At 37.7% G+C, this 22,884-nt stretch overlaps 1 protein-coding gene across 1 annotated transcript in view; it reads right to left on the bottom strand.

Annotated features, from left to right (window-relative positions):
• Positions 1-4,891: 4,891 nt before the first annotated feature.
• Positions 4,892-22,884, bottom strand: part of LOC136873934 (armadillo repeat-containing protein 1) — a 49,508-nt gene continuing 31,515 nt past the window's right edge. Inside the window, exon 5 of the mRNA XM_067147298.2 lies at positions 4,892-5,176. Within this exon, the coding sequence (XP_067003399.1) occupies positions 5,009-5,176 (168 nt within the window). The 3' untranslated portion in view covers positions 4,892-5,008. The remainder of the gene's footprint in view (positions 5,177-22,884) is intronic.

The raw sequence follows: 22,884 nt of genomic DNA, 5'->3' as shown, positions 1-22,884 counted from the left end.
GTCATCAACGTATCTGGCCCACATGAGGATGTTTGGAAAAGTATTGCTATTTATTTTTGTATATTCCAGTAAATCTAAATAAATGTCCGCTAGAATTCCCGATGTGGGTGATCCTATGCTCAGTCCATTTTGTTGATAGATGGTTTCATCAAATTTAAAGAAATTATTGTTGATGACCAGTTTCAGAAGAGAAATAAAATCTTGTATTTCTAATTTGCTGAGAGAGCTCTGTTTGTTTAAGTTATCTTCAATAATGGAGAAAAGTTTGATTGTGGGTATGCTTGGATACATATTTACTATGTCGAAAGAATGAAGGGTATGGTTGGGTTGGACATTAAATGACTTCATTTTTTCAATTAGTTCGGTAGTATTCTTGATGGATTTTTTAGAGAGAAATTGATAGTTCTTAGTTAAAAATCGTTGAACAAATACGCAATTTTATATAGAGGGCTGGGTTTATAGTTAATAATAGGCCGGATAGGAATGTCAGTTTTATGTATTTCAGGGAGGACTTTAACTGTGGGTAAACTTGGATTCATATTTAATAGTTTTGATTTTTCTTGATCTGTAAAAAGAAAAGATATATTCTTTAATGTTTGTTTTAATTGTCGCTGTATTTTCTGTGTAGGATCTTTATTGATTATTGTAAACGTGCTGTTGTTAAAAACGTGCTGTTGGTTTTAGATATGTAATTAATTTTGTCCATCATAACTGTAGTATTTCCTTTATCCGCTTTTGTGACAATTAGATCGTTATTTTTAATTTTCTTTTTGAGTTCTGCGATTTGTTTATGTTCGGAAGTAAAATTATTGGCATTAGAATTGATAGGGGGATTTCTTTTATTTACGTTATTAGAACTGAACATCTTATCTAGTTTTCTTTTTACTTCAAATCTAATTTCATCTTGATCTTCTAGCGGCATTTTATTGATTGTAGCTCCCGACTCAATAATTAAGTTAGTGACTGCGTTTATTTTTTTCATATTGGGCCAATTATGCTTCGGACCCTTCGCTAAAATGGCGGTTTCTTCCGTGGATAAAATTATGTTTGAAAGATTGACTACAGGAGGATGGAAATTTTTTATTAAGTTTCTTTGCAAACTAGTTTCTTTGGGCTGAGTTTTTGATGCATTTCTGTTCATTTTAAATTTCTCCTCTCTAATGTAAACTGTTCTTGTGAGTGTATGTCAAACATTTTATTATTAACCTGATTCAGAAATAAATTCCATTGAATGCCAGGAAGCAGATTGGCTGCTTCAAGGTGAGTCTCGTAAAGGTTATTCTTTAAAAACGATTTTTCTTATATAAAAAAAAAAAAAAAGTTCGTGTTTCAACCAAATTTTGTTCGTTTTTTGTTGGGCTTGGACGGAATGTGGTGCGGAACGTTGTTTTTTGAGTTTTCCTTTCAGAAAGTTCGGTATTAAATTGTGTATAATACATTGCTTCAAGAAGCTAATATCTTTGCCCAATTTGGCGACTTTAGTTTTTAAACCCATATATTGATAGGCTTTTCTTTTTGCCTGGTAGGCATTTTCATTAATATTCAGAAATTTCATGATCCGTATTGAAGTGGGATTACAATATTTGAAATTAAGATGGTTCCTCCTATTCAAGACGAAGATGTTTATTAACGTGAAAGAATCGCATATCGTTCACATGAGGTACTAGTTTCGGCGCCAAATATGTGCCATCATCAGACACAAAGTCAAATCAATTTTCCGGATTTAACTATTCTCAGAAATCAATCTGCTCTTTCATATAGAATCTTCAGAAAACAGACACAAACTGCCAATACTATTGGTCAAGATTCCATACACCCTCAAACACACAAATGTGCAGCGGATAATAGCATGGTTCATCGTGCATTCACGATACCCATGTCTAAAAAAGACCTCAATAGCGAACTCAACACTATAAGAGCAATCGCCAAATTCAACGGTTACAGCAGATCATTTATAGAACAGATAATCATTAAATTTAGACACCGGCCCAAGACTACTCTCACAAAAGAAAAACCTATAACTAACGTTCCATCTACTTTTACATTCAACGACGGTATCCATCAAATCACCAATGTTTTTCGAAAACATAACGTAAAAATCTTCAGAACTAATAATAGGACCTCAGAAATTATACATAATTCAACATCAGTCAACACCTCTAACAGATTTTCCAAATCTAGAATCTATAGATTCAAGTGTATCAACTGCAGCGCCTCCTACGTGGGACAAACAGGACGCAACTTCACAACCAGATATTCAGAGCACGTCAACGCAGTAAGATATAACAAGTTTTCTGCTATAGGCCAACACATTCACGACTCTAATCATAAGTTTACTGATATAGAACATGATTTTGAGATACTTCAAATAGCAAACAAAGGGCCAATTATGAACATTGTGGAAAATTGTTTCATTCATTGCGATCAATATTTCAACCCTAACTAAAATTTAAATGAAATTTCCAAGAAATCTAATATTCTTTATGATCTCTTAATTAAATGGTTAAGAAATATTAGACCACCTAAAAACAATTCGATCTTTCAAACCATACGCAGTACATATCCATATCATTTACCCCCACTACCACATCCTTCCGCTCCACCTTAGCTCCGTGACAGTTGCTCCGCCTCTACCCCTCTCCTCTCCTCCCTTCCGCCTCGCCTCTTAACCTTATAATCGCATCTATCAGTCCAGCTCCGTCCGCCGATCACTCAGGCTGCTCAAGGTGAGTTCATTTCTAGTATTCTCTCGGTTTTTCTAGACTTTTCTTTTTGATCTTTCCTTCCGATCTTTTGCCTAATTCAACTTTTAATTTTTTCTCCAGGTTCCTTAACCCATATTGAAGTGGGAATTAATTCTTTGGATCTAACCAAGTTCATGTTTACGTTTATTTTTCGGAACCAAACTACAGAACACACATAGTGTCAACTTCATATGACATTAAACTCTGCAGCATAATTTAACAGTTTTAGAAAACTAAAGATATATACAAGCTGGACAAACCGCCATGGGTATACAACAACGGAGTCATCATTTTAACAGATTTTAAAATGAAATGCAAATTCATCATGTACCATATTTTATTTTATATTCATCTGTGCAAGTGTTACAGTGTGTTTTTAATATTGTTTTAAAGTCATATTTCATATTCATCCATGCAGGTGTTATAATGTGTTTAAAGTTGTTTTAAGGTTTTATTGTGTTTGCTCGATTTGACTTTGTGGCTGATGATGGCACATACTTGGTGCCTAAACTACTACCTCATGTTCACGATATGTGATTCTTTCACGTTAATAAACATCTTTGTCTTGAATAGGAGGAACCCTCTTTATTTCAAATATTGGCTATTTCTAGCCGAATGCGTCCCTTGTAAGGCAGACCCTCCGATGAGGTTGGGCGGCATCTGCCATGTGTAGGTAACTGAGTGTTATTGCGTTGGAGGATAGTGTTTTGTGTGGTGTGTGAGTTGCAGGGATATTTGGGATAGCACAAACACCCAGCCCCCGAGACACTGGAATTAACCAATGACGGTTAAATTCCCCGACCCGGCCGGGAATCAAACCTGGGATCGTCTGAATCGTAGGCCAGTGCACTGACCATTCAGCCAACGAGTCTGACATTACCTCGGTTTAGGGAGAGGGACTGATGTCTTTCAGAGTTGTAGTAAATGTGAAGGGATGCATAAAACTGGATCGCAAGGGGCTGGTGGACCACCCGGTGTAATAGCCAGCTTTCTCCCTACTAACATGACTTCGATGTGTCAACCAGAGCATTTTGGAAGTACTGAAGAAGAAATACAGACATAAACTTCTTTCTTTTCTTTTCTTGTTTTACTGCAGAGGAAGGGTGTGACATGATCAATAAACTAAAGAAAATAGGCATGTTGGACTGGACATCTGAACCTTGGAATGAAATCGAGCATATAAGCCTTGTTTGTTACTGGAGAAAGTTCCTGGACTTTTCAGAAAACAAGTTTCAAGAGAGAAAGCAGTGAAGAGACAGGAAATTGTGAAACAGTGACTTAATGAAGAAAATTCCATGCTGTGAAGATACTGGTTGTGCTGTTGGAGAATAGATGGGGCAGGAAGAAAGCTGTGAACTTTTAAATAGTGAAATAGTCTCACTGGTGAAAGGAAACAAAGATAAAAATGAAGATGAATCTGAAAAGATGGAAGGAAAAGGAAAAGTTAAAAGGTGACTAACAGTGTAGGACTAGAGGTTGCTGAAGGAATGCTCCATTACATGGAGGAAAGGTGCATCTGTTATGGACATATTGTTTCTCCGTCGCCTATGTTTGAAGACAAAATGAGTGCATGAGAGAGTTAGGTATCACAAAAGTTTTCCTACAAAGAACTAGTCAATTCCTCAGTTTTAAAAATATGTTTCTTCTTTAATTTTTAACTGTTATTATTATTATTATTATTATTATTATTATCATCTGTTTACAATTTTCTTTATGTCGCACCAACATAGATAGGTCTTATAGCGATGATGGGATAGGAAAGGACTAGGAGTGGGAAGGAAGCAGCTGTGGCCATAATTAAGGTACAGCCCCAACATTTGTGTGAAAATGGGATACCGCAGAAAACCATCTTCAGGGCTGCCAGCAGCGGGGTTCGAACCCACTATCCCTCGATTGGAAGCCACTTTTTTGGTTAAACAATTATTTTAGGGTATGTTGTATTGTGGTAGAACTTTCATTAGAGTAATATGCAGTAAAATATTATGAGTTGTGAATAACCGTAAAACTTGACACCCTCTCAGTCCACATTAGCTCGAGTGTGGGACTCTACTCTACCTATGTTTAGGACCAAAAATGATGTAGATTCCAAGAAAGGGAAAATCCAGCAGTATGTTTAGACAAATTGAAAGAAATGATCAGTTGTAAAAGTTTATTCAAAGTAGAGGTCAGGTTTTCGGTAAACTAAACTACATATCTTCTTGTGCCCATAAATAAACACACACTGATAACTTTACAGACATGTACAGTACATTTAACAAACACTACTACCAAAAGAATGAGTCCTGGAACCATTTGTACACTCCACAAGCATTTGCCTTAAGCTCTCCCAGCATTGAGACAGCCTTGTCTTTGGTAGGAGAAGGGTCTTCAGAGAGATATGGAGGCAGATCTTTTTCTTCTATGCCACTGTCATTCATTACTGACACCAGTATCTGAAACAAACAATATGATAGCAGGTCATTATTGGAAAACTGTCTCATTATTTCATAACAACATCAGCATGAAAGTTGACAATAACATAACTTGGATGCTTGCAGTTTGGATCTCTCAGTTTGTTGATGGCTCACTCAAAATTTATTGTATGCATTCACTGCAATCATATTTTGAGTCCATATGGCCAGGAGATCTGTTGAAATTCAACAAACAGTTGGACCGCCTCACAGTGGGTAATTTCTAGCATCCAGCCGGCCAAAATAACATTTTCAACCCTTGTCTTTGGTTCGCATTTTCTGTGAGTCGTGTTTATAAGACTCTTGGGTACAGTAATTAAGTATTGAAAAGTCGCGCTGTCTAATTACCTAATCTCACCGAAGGCCTAAAGTGGCTCTCCTCCGTTAGGGCATCATATTCTGGCGAGGCGAACACGCAGTTATTATTATGTGAGGGCTCAGTAAAGACGTCAGAACTAAATATTTCTTTAGCTTGCAATGTGATTATATTAAATGAAGGTATGTATTTTATAAAGTATGTAGCATTTTCTGAAAATTACTATACTGTTGTCCGCAATATGCACTTAAAATTCAGGTACACGGTGTCCAAGCGCTATCTAATTATACAAATTTGAGCTGACTTTCAAAATGGATTGCCTTTGATTTCCGCAATGAAAGTCTTTTGGATGAGTTATCTATATTTCAATGAATAGAAAACTGTGACTTTTGCTGCAACCAGGCGCGACCATGAGAGTAATTAACTTTTTTCAGGAGTCATGTACTCTGTAACCCGGAGGTCGGTTTTCGAGCTGTTGAGGAACAGCAGGGAATATAAGTGGAACTATGATATTGCGAATGTTGTAATTGAACATTTAGGCTTTGAGGATTGTTCTGAGGATGTATACAAGTCAATAAGGAAATCTGTCAGTAGTTTGTGTGCTAAAATTCGATCACGCTGGACAAAATATAGTAGAAAAAGGGACAAATTGCTGAAGTACAACAAAAGTTGGTTCGAGCAGAGAATGAGCCTTGCAGAAGGACGTGCATCACAAGAATGTCAGGATGAGCCTGCCAGTACTATAGCTCATTCCATGTTAAGAAAACAGTATTGTTCTTATGACAACAGGGTTGCCAAACTGAACGGCTCTGCTCAACGCCATCACGGGAAAACGGCGGCACATAAATTTGTGAAATTCCGTATGTAAGTTCAAGACAAAAGGCTGAAGAAACTAAGCTACAAATTACTTTTATGAACTAAAGGGGACGTGAGGTTTACAGAGGCCACTTTTGGTTTGTACAGAATCAGAGGTAAACTACGGCACATAAGAAACCTCAGCACTGAAATATAAGGCAAATTGCGAGAGAAATTAAGACAAATAATTTTATGGGCTTGAGGGGCGGGGGATGTATTTAATTGCATTTAATAAATTTATCCACACAATAAAAGCTAGAAAACAGACGCAATAAATAAATAAATACTGCAGATGACTAAAAAATATCACAGTATTTATGTCAAAGAAATAAATCACACATGTAGGCTTATCGCACAACTCTCACTCAACACAATAAATTTACACACTGATTTAAAGCCTAAAATGCACACGCAATAAATGAATACTGTAGATGACTTCACTACAGAAGTTCAGGGAGGAAATGCGTCTATTGGTTGATATCCGAAGCAAAGTGCTGGCAATACCAATGATGGAAACGGCTAGAAGATTCTTCAGAGAGGCTTCCACTTCTGAAGATATTACTGGAGTAGATATAAATTTAATAAACCATCTACGTGCCATCGTAGAAACTCTTTCGTGTGGGTATGTCATTGATAAAGTGACATTTGGCATGTACGCAAAGGAAAATATACAATTGTACTCACAAAAATACAAATCGTACTACATGCCTGTAACGTTGCACAAACTCCTGATTCATGGAGAGGAGGTCATTAGGCACTGTATTATACCTATTGGACAACTCTACAAGGAAGCCCAGAAGACCAGGAATAAAGATAATAGGAAACCTTCCAGAAAGCACAAATACTGAGCTTTTCCATACGCTGCTTATATCATCGGACCCTTATATTACCAGCTTAGGGAAATCAAGGAGGAGGAAGTTGATTCCGCTTTCACGAGAAGTGCTCAATTTACTCTCTGAGCCTCCTGTATCTGGATCTACCGAAGGAGATAATGACTGACGATAGCGATTCTGATGTAACTGCATCTAATGAATAAATTGTTTGGCAATTACATGTATTCCTGTATCTCTTTTTAAACATACTAAACAGCATGTCCCACTATTAACATCTATTTAATTTCTTAAAGCTATAACAAAGAATTATTGAAATTACAAAGATTACTAATGCTTCCTTCCCTCTTCCTTGTATATCCCTTCCAATCTTCCCATACCCCCCGCAAGGCCTCTGGTCACCATAGCAGGTGAGGACACCTGGGAGAGGTACTGGTCATCCTCCTCAGCTGTATCCCCCGACCCAGAGTCTGAAGCTCCAGGACACTGCCCTTGATGTGGTACAGGTGGGATGCCTCGCTGATTTCGAGGGAAAAACCAACCCTGAAGGCTAAATAGATAAAGAAAGAAAGAAAGAAAGAAAGAAAGAAAGAAAGAAAGAAAGAAAGAAAGAAAGAAAGGTTACTAAATCTATTCCTGGCGTAGTAATTTGTTCTTTGTACTTGATTGATCACACACTTAATTATCTCCAATAACAGCAGTTACATACTAAGTTTTATGTAAATCAGTCCATTAGTTTCCGAGATACGATTTATGGCCGGCTAGATTCCTGAAATTATGCACTGTGCGCCTGTATGCTGTTGCTCACTTAGCGCTACCCAGGGATCACGTGTAGAGCAATTTAACACTTTAACCGCCAACGTCCGATTGATCAGACGTTCAAGGTTTAGTCTAAAAACGCCAACGTCCGATCCGGCAAAAAATATTTTCCAAGTTATTTATTCATTTTAATAATAATACATGTTTTGGACTAGTATTGGATTAAATAAGACTATAAACAATAGTTTTAAAGTTGGTAGCACTGATAACCTTGTAAAAGCTGATGTTTTGTTGTAGTAGGTGGTGGAAGTAAGTCTGCTGCCAGGTGCTAGCACTAGCTAGTACTTCTCCTGTTTACAAAGGCGGAGGCAAAAAGTGAAATAAAATCAAAGAAGAAAGGAAACAAGTTATTTACAACCAGCAAACCATCTGTTATTCAGCAGTACAATTCTTATATGGGCGGAGTTGACTCATCAGATCAAATGCTATACTGCCAGACACTTAAGTATTGGAAAAAAAAAAAAAAAAAGTGAAATTTCACATTTTTGGAAGAATGATAATCAACTTGTACATTTTGTATAAAGATAATACAGACAAACCCCTATCAAGACTCGACTTCACAATTTCATTAGTACCGAGCTCGATAGCTGCAGTCGCTTAATTGCGGCCAGTATCCGGTATTCGGGAGATAGTAGGTTCGAACCCCACTATCAGCGGCCCTGAAAATGGTTTTCCGTGGTTTCCCATTTTCACACCAGGCAAATGCTGGGGCTGTACCTTAATTAAGGCCACGGCCGCTTCCTTCCCACTCCTAGCCATTTCCTGTCCCATCGTCGCCATAAGACCTATCTGTGTCGGTGCGACGTAAAGCAAAAAAAAAAAAAATTCATTAGTTGAGGAACTTGCTGTTGAGTGGCTTGGTGACCAAGCAGCAATTCAGCTCCTGCGGGCAGGCAACGAACCCGTTACTCTTCTACCGGGAAAAAAACCCCCCGCAACTGTTCCGTATGCAGCAAGATTAGTACTAGTCAAGGTGGTAAAGGAAAAAGACCAGATACATTTGTAAACAGTGTAAGAAGGGTGTACATCCTTTGTTAAGCACATATGCTAGAGCACGTCATAAACATGTGTAAATAGTAGTAAATAGATAATAAAGTGAAGTTAAACCATAATCACCCTACTACTACTACTACTACTACTACTACTACTACTACTACTACTACTACAAGCAGCAATTCCATGGAAAGAAAATATGGCAAGAAATACTACTAGTTTAATTCATAATACATCCAGATGCATCCTCTTTGCTGACTCAGCTAGGTCATTCTATCTTTCTTCCATAAACCCCATTCATTTTGATAGCTCCCCACTGAATTCCATTTTGCTCACCAAGTTGTTCCAAGGAGTGCTTCGGATGTCACATGGAAATGGGACTCCATTATTATTATTATTATTATTATTATTATTATTATTATTATTATTATTAACAAATGCAATACAAATGGAAAATATCCCAGTGGCAATGGTCACTTACAGTAGTGTGCTATAGTGTTGGCTACTGAATGCATGATTCAAAGCATTGTATCAATTCATTCAAGTGTCCGAGTGAATCGATTCACAGGAACGGCGAACTCACGGCACACGATTCAGCTTACTCCCAGCAGACAGTGCTGAGCGGCGCACTTACGGCTCACTAGCAGGACACTAGACGTTGGCGGGGAGCTGAGCTTCCGTTGCAGAGAGACAGTGAATCATGCCACACCAAAAGAATCACGCGCGAGCACGGCTCAGTGAGACACAAGATACACACGGCTCCTTATTGGCACACTAGACAATGGCAAAGAGCCGAGCTTCCCCTACAGCGAGACATACAGTGAGCCATGGAACACCGAAAGAATCGTACGCAGTCATGGATCAGTGAGAGACAACACGCACACACACACACACGGTTCATTATCGGTACACTGGACATTGGCGGGGAGCCGAACTTCCTCTGAAGCAATACATACAGAGCTATGGTACACTGAAAGAATCGTGTGCTATAATGGACTCTCGAGCTCAGCTTATTTGAAAATAATACCCACTTTCATTCACTGTCCTCTTCTTACAGGGAGATTTAAATAATAGATGGATTTATTTGCAGTGTTAAAAAGGTAGTCAAAACATAATTTTAAAGTGGCTAGTAAGCAGGTAGGCTATTAGGTTATACTATTTATTAGTTTAATGAATCTGAGTATTATAACTTAGTTGGCATTTGACAATTAATTAAACTTGACTCTAGCCTGCCCTATGACTATGAGTCATGCTCATGACCACTCAAAAGTACCTGTTTTATATTGGGAAGAACAGCTCAGTATTCTCTCAGTTCGTATGTCACATCATTGCACAAGACTTCAATCATATGTGGACAGTAAGTGAGCTGACTTACAGTATAATGTTGTATAAGAGACATATTTTAATATTAATGAACTCATTTCTTTTCACCCACCCCCTTAAGTAGGTTTTCCGAAAACAAAAACTATATGTTTCTTTATTTTTAAAGAAGATTCCAAATTCAAATTTTCATGTTTGTAACATCTTCATTTTTTGAGATACAAGTATCCCATAAAAATAATTCAACCCTTTATTCAGTCATTTTACCCCCACCCACCTTAATTGCTTTTTCCAAAAACAAAAAATTGCACGTTACTTTATTCTTAAAAGGGATTAAAAATACCAATTTTCACATCTATATATATAAAATAAGAGTTTTGTCTGTACATTGCTCAGAATTTGAAAATAATGGTATTTCTGTATCGGTCATGTCCATAGTAACATGAAAATGCACTTTTTACTTTTCCGTAATTTCTGTCTGTCTGTCTGTCTGTCTGTATGTATGTATGTACACGCATCACGAGGAAACGGTTGAAGATAATTTAATGAAAATCGGTATGTGAAGTCGGGGGATGAGCCTCTACAATCTAGGCTATAAATCATTTTGCTCACGCTGAGTGAAATGGTAGTTTAGGGGAAGGCCTAAAATTGAATTCTCAACTATTTATGTTATTAGTGGTCTAATGAAAATCGGTATGTGAAGTCCGGGGATGAGCCTCTACAATCTAGGCTATAAATCATTTTACTCACGCTGAGTGAAATGGTAGTTTAGGGGAAGGCCTAAAATTGAATTCTCAACTATTTTTGTTATTAGTGGTCGTATTTTTAAAGAAAATGGGTATGCAAAGTTGGGGAATAAACTGCTACAATCTAGGCTATCAATAATTGTATTCACGCTGATAAAAATGGTAGTTTAGGGGAAGGCGTAAAATTCAATTCTCAAATATTGTTGTTATTAGTAGTCCTATCTTGATGAAAATCGGTATGCAAAGTTAGGAAATAAGTCGCTATAGTCTAGGCTGTAAATTATTTTATTCACGCTGAGTGAAATGGTAGTTTAGGGGAAGGCCTAAAATGTAATTCTCAAATATTTCTTATTAGAGGTGTAATCGATGAATGCTACATAACTAAGGTTATATAGTATTATATTTCCTATTATTCATGTCTTATACATTCTTACCGTACTGGCTATGATCACAAAGATATTCATGAATTTGGTTTTTTGTTACTAAGTCCATATCAGCGCCGAGTAACGAGAAAATGGGTAAACAGTATTTAATGAAAATCGGTATGTAAAGTCGGAGAATAAGAAACTACAGTGTATGGTATAAAATATTTTACAAATCACAGAGTCGAAAGAAAACTAAATGTGAAGGCCTACAATATAGAAAGCTCATAACATTGATCAACAATAACATTACATTGACCATTGTTTGTCGTGATGTGCTTTGTGTCTTCTGTTGCCCCTCATCTCCGGTAGATAGGATTATTGCTGCGTACAGAGTATTTTTATTTGATTTACGTTGCACCGACATAGATAGGTTTTATGGCGACGATGGGATAGGAAAGGGCTAGGAGTGCCTTAGGCCTTAATTAAGGTACAGGCCCAGCATTTGACTGGTGTGAAAGTGTGAAACCACGGAATACCATCTTCAGCGCTGCCAACAATGGGGTTCGAATCCACTATCTCTCGGATGCAAGCTCACAGCTGCGCACCGCTAACCACACGGTCAACTCGCCCAGTCGTACAGTGTGTAACAGCCTGTCTGAATATTGGTGGGAAGTAGCTGGGGAGTGAGATAACTTTCTTCTTTAGCATGCAATTCCCCTGGTTTATAAATTTTCTGATACTACTGGTACGTAACACACTGGATCATCATAACATTCGGGCTATTCAATCTCTACTCTGAGGCACTGATTGGAATGAACAGTGTGCATATTTAGCGGAATACTGGCAGATGAGTGTTCATGGCAATCTGCGGCCTGGTCATCCCAGCTCTGGAACTTTGGACTATTAGACTGGCAACGCAATCTAACCGCAGCACTTTTCGTTAAAAGTGATAAAACGTGCGGCTTTCCATTTGATCGAGTATTTTATATGATAGCATTGCTTTTAATCGCTACATTCATACTTACGTTTTTGTAATGACCTATGTTGATTTCAGGTTAGGAAAACCACAAAGTCAGACTTTCTGAGAATCCCGTAGCGAAGCACGGGTACATCAACTAGTCTGTAATAAGTTAGGTTTTTGAGATATACTATAGATATGCTCATTTTAAAAATTCCAGAAATATATTGTGCGTGTTCCTTTACTTTTACAGGAGATTCCAAATACCAATTTTCATGTCTGTAACATGTTACGTTTTTTTAGATGTATTGTAGATATACTCATTTTAAAAATTCACTCCCTTTGTCACTCCTGTCTATCCCTCTTAAGTAGATTTTCCAAAAACAAAATTGTGTTTCTTTATTTTTAAAGAGGATTCCAAATGCTAATTTTCATGACTGTAACATCTTCAGTTTTTGAAATTTATGTATCCTCATAAAAGGTATTCAATCCCTTTTTCACCTTTTTTCATCCTATGTAAGAGGATTTTCCAAAAACAAGAAAAATACATATTTCCTTATTTTTAACGAAGAGTCCAAATACCAATTTTCACATCTTTAAACTGTTAAGTTTTTGAAGTATAGATACACACATTTTTAAAATTCACCCCCATTTTCACCCCCTTAGCGATGGAATATCGAAATATCCTCCCTTATTGAGCCCCTAGATTGCAATATAAATGTGTCCTCAAAATTTCATTTCTTTATGTCCAGTAATTTTGGCTCTGTGATAATGAATCAGTCAGTCAGTCAGTCAGTCATTCTTTTGATACTATACTAGCCAAGTACTTAAACGCTGGAACTGTCCAGTTTGCTGTCGTTTATTCTGATTTGTGATTTGTCATATCCCCTCTGTAACTTAATCACCACCGTCTTAGCCTTATTGATATTTCAATCATACCTCTTAAGCTCTCGACTCCATTTCTGAAGCTTTTTCTCAACATCATTTTCGGTTTCACCCCCGATCACCACGTCATCTGCAAAGATGAAAGCTTGCAAGGCCTGCTGCTCCTTCCTTTCTACAGCCTTTATTATGGCATCCATCACGGTGATAAATAAGAGGGGTGACAAAGCACTGCCTTGCTGTACTTCTCTCTTCGTTTCAAAACCATCTGAACAGCCTGCAACCCACTTGCACACAACTTCTAGTTTTATCATACAGCACCTTCACTTTTGCAATAAGACTGTCGCAAACTCCCAGCTCTTTTAGACATTTCCAGATATGCTCCCCTGGTACGCTATCATAAGCCTTTTCGATGTCTGGGAATAGTAGAAAAAGTGGTTTCCCTTTTTCCCAGTGCTTTTCCATTAACCCTCCGTCGGTCGCACTCTAATTTTGACACGATAAGTCGCACGGCATCTAAGAGGCACCATTGTGTACTTAGTTTTCGACATGTTTGGATATAATCAAGTTAAATAATGTTGACATTCCTTTTACTCTTATTTCCATTGTTAACAGCAACAATAAATTCCTGCAGGTTGTTTTATCTTGTTTCAAATATTACAAGAATACTCAGTGTCATATCTCTTAGGTAGTCTTTATTTCACACACAGTAATATACCCTGCAATAAAAACTATAGCATGATATACTGTAACCTTGTTCACAGAATTTGAAGTAATAATAATAATAATAATAATAATAATAATAATAATAATAATAATAATAATAATAATGCAAAAACAGAAAAGTATGCAATGTATTACAAAACTAAAGAAAAAATACAGAAAGAACTGTTCATCTTTCCTTTTATTTTCCCAAGTCCATATTTTCGAAGCACTCATGACAAATCATTCTTCCGTGTTCCAGGCTGAAATGTTTCTTACATATCTTGCAGCTGTGCCTTGTCATTCTAGTGATCCTCTCCAGTTTAGCAAGCTTGCAAGTGTCGTCACATCATTTCTTTTCAGCAAGTGGAGGAAGCGTAGTTCCAGTGGCTATTGCTTCTTTGCCTTGCTCTGCAGGTTGGTACTTTTCAAGTTGGAAATGCAGTGTTGAATGGAGATCCGTTGGATACATGCTCCTTCGCCTAATCTCTTCTGACACCAACTGCTCAGAGAGTGTGCTCAGAAACAGTCTTCTTCTACCGACATTCATTCCGTTCCCAATAGCCACTACTTGAGCATTTATGCCAGCTTCATTCAACACAGCAAAGAAAATATCTAGTGGATAATGTGCGGTATTTTGGGCTACGTTGTAACTCCCACACATTTTATACACGACATCTACTCCACCCTTTGTCCCGTTACAGCATGTCATAATTATAGGTTTGGCATTTTCTCCACTTTCATCATCAATCAAGTCGTCATCTAAATGATGACTGGAAACGAGCAGGACAATTATTCTTTTTTTCTTAGGAACATAGGAGGCTAAAGTGGCATATTCATTGAAACCAAACATTGATGACTTTAGTGTCCTTTGTTTCAATTCGTAAGCTCAGCTGGAAGACATCTTTTATTCCTTCTAATGGTGTCGACATAAGATAATCTCTTGAAGTCAACTATCAAGTTCAAGTCTGCGAACCAATTATCCGCCGTAATACCGTATTTATGCGAATGATACCTGCAATTTTTTTTTAAATTGAGGCACAAAATTGGGGAGCGGGTTTTATTTGAGTCATTCTTGACATTTTTTTTCAAAATCAGCCTTCCTAAAGTTAGGGTGCAGGGATTATTCGGTGGCGGGGATTATTTGCGTAAATACAGTATACTTTAAGGTTAAGTCAATATTCCACCTTTACAATACCAAAAGTTTATTGTCTAATTATTTAAACAACATTATTTAAAATATGACGAGACATGTTTCGTCTAACTTGTAGACATCATCAGCCGTAAAATATTCAAGAAAAAGCACAAAAAAGACAAGGACAGAATAACACACTGAAATAAATCGGGTTGCCGAATACGTCAATTAAAATAGTGAGGCTGTTCTAGATTGTTCCGAGCACAAACATTCAAAAGTTGCTGATGAACAAACTTAAAATTATACGCATGAGATGATACAGTAAAACTTGGTATTAAAATTCTTCTTGAGGGTGCTGTTGACATGCAGTATTCAGGTCCGTCGGTAAAAGCTGACAATTAGGTGCACAATGTTATTTCTAGTAGAAAAAAGACAATCAACGAGCATGTGTAGGGAATCCAGTGAGATGATATAAAGGATCGTCTAATTGGTGCAAAGTTGACATTTCTTATTAAAAATTAGGTGGGATATCTGATCGTATGACGTATGTAGAAATACAGTGGTTGGCCCTAGAATAAGAATAAGTACTATTGTAATTATTGAAATTAGGCAAGTTTTCTTGTATCTTACGATATAAGAATGAAAGAAAGGGAAGAATGCGGCACATCTGATTACTTGGGTTCTTGCCTCTCAAGAGTAATTAGCTTAGCATGGATGATTGTGGTTGACTGAAGACGAACTATGGAGGTCGTGTGTGATGGGAGCTGGAGTGAGGGGAAATTAGGGGAAGGTTAGAATCAATAGGCGGGGAGCAATCACGTGGAAGCTTGTTTGAATGCTTGTCGAAATAGGAACTGTTGAGCAATGCCTCAAAAATTACATTCTTAGTTTCAGAAATCTCATTCAAATTAAGAGTGGGGTTGCGTTTTTGATCTATGTTGATATAAATGTTTTCTAAAATGTTGAGTAAACTGTCCTTATTATGAAAATAAAGAATTTTTAGGTCCTGTTCTATGGAAGTGAAGAAATGATTGGACTCTGTCATATGAGTGCTCATGGCGGAGTATCTTCTATGTTTAGCGGCGTTGACATGTTCCTTATATCTGATCAAAAAGCCTCTCCCGGTTTGCAAAATATAGCTCGCGGAACATTGATTGCAATTCAACTTATATACACTTGATTTATTGTATTTCCTCATAGTGTTGTTGATTTTATGATGGTTGTAAAAGAGATTAATGTTATTGTTAACTGTTTTAAAAGCAATGTTGACCTTATGCTTCTTTAAAATGTTGGCGATTTCGAAAATCTTATAATTGGTATAGGTGAAAGAGGCATAGTTGTATGTTTTTTTTTTGTTTTGTTTTTTCAAAGAAGGGTTGAACTGGGTTTGTTGACAATTTTGTTGACTATCCTGTCAATGAAATGCTTACTAAAACCGTTTTTTCTCGCTATTATGTGAATGGAGTCGAGTTTTTTTTTACGATCTGCATCAGGTAAAGGGACATGGAAGGCTCTATGGATCAAACTATAAAAGGTTGCTCTTTTTTGGGATTCCGGATGTATTGAATCTTGCTGAATGGTATAAACAGTATGGGTGGGCTTCCTGAAAATAGTGTAAGAGAATTTATTGGAGCTGTTGTTGATAGTGATATCTAAGAAGTTTAAAGAATTACCGTATTAACTTCAACTTCGGAAGTAAACTTGATCCATGGATCGACCGCATTTAACTGTTCGAGAAACGATGTCACTGTTGGAGATGTTATGATCTATTATGGCAAATATATCATCGACATAGCGTGTCCAGAATACAATACCTTTAATTTTATTGTGAATTTTGGAATTTTCCAAATGGTCTAAATAAATTTCTAAGATCATCAAGGACAATTTTCTAAAACACAGAAAATTAAGCATACAAGAAATAGAAGAATTCTTAAATATTTTAGAATTTGTAACCTCCAATAATTATTTTACCTTTAATGGAAAAATTTACAAGCAGGACAGTCTACGGGCTCCCCAGCTTCAGGAATAATGGCAGAAATTTATAGCAGTTATAGCAAGTGAAAATCCATGACTGTTGTTAACATTTTTGAACTGTTTACAGATAACCAGCTGATCGCACATTTAGTTCGAGAGACTAAAACGTATGCAATGTTTTTAAATTGTACGGACCCACAAATAACTTCTAATGAAATTCGTTGCTTTATCGCCATACTTTTAATTTCTAGATATTTATAATAGGTTGCCTCCAAGCATTCTTATTGGGACACGCAGGATGATATGAAGACAGTGAAAGATTGTCATTTCCTATCTCTGTGGCTAACACGCAAGTACTGAGGGTGGGCTTTTATATGCCTCCGAAAATATAGACTACTGTAGTTACTCTATAGTTTGTAACTGCAGCTGAAGTTCTTTGATTCTTCATTTTCTTATTTTTGATTTTATTCTACTGTTACAATGAGTGGTTTTTTTTGACAGGCAACGGACTGTACATATGTGTCTATGTTCTGCAAACAAATATTTTCTCCTTTGTTCAGTAATTCTATTTTTCTTCTTGCTGTGATGTGAATAAAAACTGATATTCCAAATTCTTAAATAAATAATGCTAAAATATTTCAACATTGTTATTGCACAAAAACAAAAAGACACTTTGCAACCTAAATTTGACTTTCAAAACTCATTGTTTAAAAATAGGTAGTGCAAGCGCCTAGCGTTGCCATAGGCAACATCAAATATCTTATGACCTAGCGATTCCAAAATTCTGAAACTTGTTTTATTAGTTTATTTTGGTCTCAAACATGCGGCAAGACACAATAAATAAGCAAATCTCAGAAAAAAATTAATTCAGACGCTAATGGGTTAAGAAAACAACTGATTTTTAAATAACAATAACTTTAAAGTTCTTACAACAGTGAATACCTCAAGCTGTTTAGATTTCTTTTTAGTCATGAAATGACCAGACTTTCATTCCAGTGTGGCATCGAGCTCATCTCCAAAATGTTGGCGGTTAGTGCCCTATTGAGACGCAATCAATGATTTCATTTGAATGGACCCCCAAGAGAGTGACATTCTCCCCGACTGAGGTGAGACACCATATGCAATGACAGTAAATTAGGTGAGATATATACCTCCACTTGCTATAAATACCTGCCTTTAGCTTTAATATCAAAAGTTAAGTTCCATGAAAGGAACCATAATTTAATTTCACTGATTGCAAATACAAGATAAGTATCCAATATATGATATAAAAGCAAACGGAAAACATGAAACTTTTAGAGGAACATATTTCCCTTAGCGCACAGTCATTGATTGTGCCTCAAAAGGAGGCTTGCGGTGGTGTCTCAGTGGCACACTAGCCATCTTGGAAAAGTACGGCAATTCAACTGATGAGCCTGACGTCTCAAGGAGGCGAAACAATGGTAATTTCACAACTGAAAAGGTCGAAAGAACTTGAATGCTTATAATATTCAGAGCCAGTGACATTAAATTATGGTTCTCTTTGGGGAACTTAATTTTTGATACATTTTAATGGTTTGAAATTGAATGAACTTGCATCTTCATGTATACTTACATCTTTAACATGCATTTTAGGGACTATAGATCCATACTTTAGCAAAACTTTCAGAAATCAGAAAATATATAATTGAGACAATATTAAATTGTGTGAGCCGCCCCTTTATAAACATTTTGAACTGGCCTTGCGCCCTAGAATATCTGTGTCAATTGGCTGCTCTGCAATATACCGTTTTAAGCTAATGTATCCCGCGCGGCATTGTTTTGGGCTCCGTGAGGTTGCGCATAACTGCGCATGCGCCGGCCTACTACCAGAGAGTCTTGCTTCTTCCTCGCGTCTGACGCGAAAGCCAGTTCGCTTCAGTCAGCCATCATGTGCGCTTGTGTGTTTGAGTGCTACGCCATGGAGAGGTGGATTTCCAGAAAACCCCCGTGATACCTCCATTAACGGGGATTTTCCCCGGGTGAACTAGTTGGAGACCTCCTGCCATTTCTTCTGATCATATTTTTGGATTTATTTTTCGTCTGGATACTTCCCAACGAGGTCTGGTTGCTGGGCGTGTGACTGCATTCCCCGTTAACAATGGTCAGGTTTAAATTCCTCTCATTTCTTCATCACCAAAGGTATGTACCAGTGTTTGAATCATTTTAAACGTCGTCCAGAAGAGGATTTTGATATTTTCGAAGATTTCAGGAAAAATAATAATAATAATAATAAATATTTGGACTTCGTCGTTAAATTAATACCTATTAGCGTGTGTGGTATTGAAAATCTGGAAAACAGTTTCGGCAATTAATCACAGTAATGTGGAAGGTTCACAGTGAACTGAATTGGGATTATTAATTTAAAATTTAAAAGGTTTCTTTTTGGCACTTTAAATTGTTACTTTCCTTGTGAACCAAGGTACAGTCTCCAAGGTAGTGAGCTTTACCTTCTTCGGCTTTCTGTTTGCTTTCCTGTGTTTGTTTTTTAACTCGTTTGGTATGTTATCTTCTCCCCTCCCCCTTCTGGAGTTTTGGGGGAATTAAAATTTTTTTCTCTAGCCTGTTTTCCTCCTTGTTATTTGGAGGCGTTGCTTTTGTTTGGTGGTTACCTTGGCAACGTTTTTTGCGGTGATTGTTGTCGGGTTTTAATGTTGTCTGGCGTTTGGAGCCCGTGTGCATCTAGAAGTATATATTTCTGAGTTGAGTGTATCGTTCTCTGTTTTAAAGTTTATTTATTAATTTTGACCACCCTTTAAAGTTGGGTTACTATTTTCTTCCCCCCCCGGGTGGTGTGTATTTTTACGTAAAATTCTATATGTCTTGGAAACTGTCCTTGGTGGAAACTGAACGTTTTTAATTTTGGTAATTATGAGAAGCGGCCGCGTTGAAGATCCATTTTATTGAATAATTGTTAACTGAGTTTTTTTATTAATTAACTATCCGTGATCGATCACATTTTATTTCAAGGTAGCATTTATGTAAGGAAGTCTATTGGTTTTCCGTTGTTTTCTGATCACATTTTATTAGGTACGGAGGTCATCCTTTTCCTTTCTTGGTTGTTTTCATAAAATTTTCAATTTATTATCTGTTAAAGAGTATTTATTTACCATTAATTGTTAATTAATAATGAATTAATTTTTCTTTTAAACCATACCTGGGTATATTCTGATTTATTTTATTTATTGTTAATTACTTTTTCCACCTTTCAACCTTACGTTGACTTTATTTACATTTTGGCTTTACGTCTTAAAATAAACATAGGTTTTATCAACTTAATGACTTGGTTTGTTACCTACTATTTGCCCTTCCATTAAAATTCTTTAACTTCATTGAAGTGTTGGTTTTCATTCGCCACGTTCGGTGGAGCACTGCCACCGATTTTCTTGTGCATTCACTTCCACGGCCTTAAGTCGTCTTCCTCCGCTGCTTCCGGTAAGTTATTTCTATGTTTTCTTGTTTTTTATTGTGCTTGAACCTTTGTTGTCCTTCTTCTTGTGCCCATCATTCTCCCTCGTGTTCGCTATAACCCCCATTTTTGGGGCGGACACGCTAGCAACCTTCTCACCAGGGTCTCTATCTATCTCTCTCTCTCTCTCTCTCTCTCTTCTTCTTCTCTCACCCTGGTGGGTAAGGTTATTCACCTCATCATCCCTAGGTCGTACCGGGGTCCTAGAGGGTGGTGAGCTGAGAGAGTGGTATCAGAGCGGTGGTTGTTTGTTGTTCCACTGTTGTTCTGAACCCGATTTGAGTGGTAGCAGACCTGTTGTTGTTGTTGTTGCTCTGCTGCCTAATCTCTGTTGTTTCTGCCTTGCGCAACCTATCTTTCCTCCCCTCCTACCCTTGCTCGGTGCAGTGCTGTGGCGAATGTTGGTGGATGGAAATCAAAAATTAAGAAGCTAAAAGTGTTATTGTCAATAACTATTGTGAAAGGGAGTGCAAGGATCTTGTGTAATTTTTTAAATTATTTTGTTCCATGTTTGCTACCATGGCGCGTGCCGTTACGAACCCCTCCTTAGTGCGTCGTGCCGAATAGGAGTACGAGTTATCCATTCGTGGCCTTGAACCTGCCCGTACTGTCGCTGAGTGCGCTGCCTTGCTATCAGCCAACTCCCAGGTCCCCATTAATGTATTTTCTATTGACAGGAGTCGAGTGGGTGAGTACCTTAATCTAATCTGTGACAATCTTAACGAAATTAACATTATTCGTGAAGAATTTATTGAATTGCCTCCGTCCAAGGCCCAAGTAAACCGGCTGAGGGCCAGAGCTGACCACTACTCGGGCCGAATTCAGGATATATTATCCATTAAGCCTGATTCTGTTTTTGTGTCAGAATGTGCTAGATTGTTAACGGTGGTTTCTGGCATCACCTCTGATTTAGATTTGCTGTTGATTAACAGAGATATGGAGAATTGTTCTATTTCTACTGGACTTAACCCTACTGTACCTACCCTGAGTGTCCCTTCCCACCAAATTACGTCCTCGTCCCATGCCCAAAGTTCGTGTTGTGTGACTGCTCCTTTACTGGAAACCTTAGTCCCTAAGCTAAATTCGGCGTCATCGCCTAACTGTTTAAAGGAAGTTTTTCGCGGAGTGAAGTCCTTTTCTGTAAATTCTATCGATGAGTGTATTCGATTCCTACGGTTTCTGGTGGAGTTGACCGAGACTGGTAACGTGTACTCAGTCGATGATTTGGGGATTTTCCGCGCCCTCTTCCCTCATTGTGAAGGGATTCTAAAGAGAGAAATTTCTGAAGCTATCTCTAAAAATTTATCGATTAGTACCTTTCATGAACTTGTCCTTTCCAAATTCATTCCCTCTCTTGCTCTCCAAAGTCTTGTGCCCCAAGACTGTTTCCGGACCCAGTTCCTGCATGAGAACTTGCTAACTTATGTGCTGGATCTGCGATTCTTTTGCAAGGTTTTTAGAATTTCTGTGCCAGAATGTGAAATGGTCTCTAGGATTTTAAAAGGAATATCTCCTGCGTACCGCTCCTATCTTTCCTTAACCCGTTGCCCTACTACCTTTCAAGAATTGGAAGAGGCCTGTTCCTTTGCTGAAGATGTCAAACATGGGGATGCCTCCAGACCTGTGAATTTCCCTCCCCCTACTACTACCAATTGTCCCGTCCTTCCGTCAACACCTAAAGTAGGGAATGCCCGTAAATGTTACAACTGTGGGTCCCGAAATCATCTAAGAAATTCCTGCCCTGACGTTAGACGTGGTCCAGGCGCTTGCTATTCCTGTGGCTCTAGGCAGCATGTTAAAAGAAATTGCCCCTTGGTAGACAGAAATGATACTCAATGACTAGAAAGGGAAAGGGCAAGGTCTGCCCATACTAAGTTGGTAAACCCTGAATCTCATAAAAGACCGGTGTGTCCCCCAAGGTGCAATAGTATTTCTGCTCATGCCCCCTCCTCTGGCACGTGCACATTTGTCGAGGTCAACAATGAACCCGTAGATGCCCTTCTTGATACTGGAAGCGTAGTATGCTTGATGAATTATGCCTGGTATTGTCAAAAGAAATCCTCGTGTAAACTTCCGGAAATAAAACCCACTAATCTAAGATGCGTTTCGGCTAATTGTCAGTTTTTAAATATTTTGGGTACTGTGAAGGTCAAGTTGAGGATTGGGAATTTCACTTGGAAGATCAAGTGCTTGGTGACATCCAATTTATCATGTAACATTATTCTGGGTACCAACTTCCTATCTTGGGCCGGTGTTGTTTTGGATCCTCAGTGTCGAAATTTCTTTTTTAAATTTTCTCCTGACCTGA

The sequence above is a fragment of the Anabrus simplex genome, chromosome 5 (assembly GCF_040414725.1).
Source record: "Anabrus simplex isolate iqAnaSimp1 chromosome 5, ASM4041472v1, whole genome shotgun sequence".
Taxonomy (NCBI): Eukaryota; Metazoa; Arthropoda; class Insecta; order Orthoptera; family Tettigoniidae; genus Anabrus; species Anabrus simplex.
Note: the sequence above shows the minus strand (reverse complement) of the source record. Positions and strands in the feature narration are given on the sequence as shown.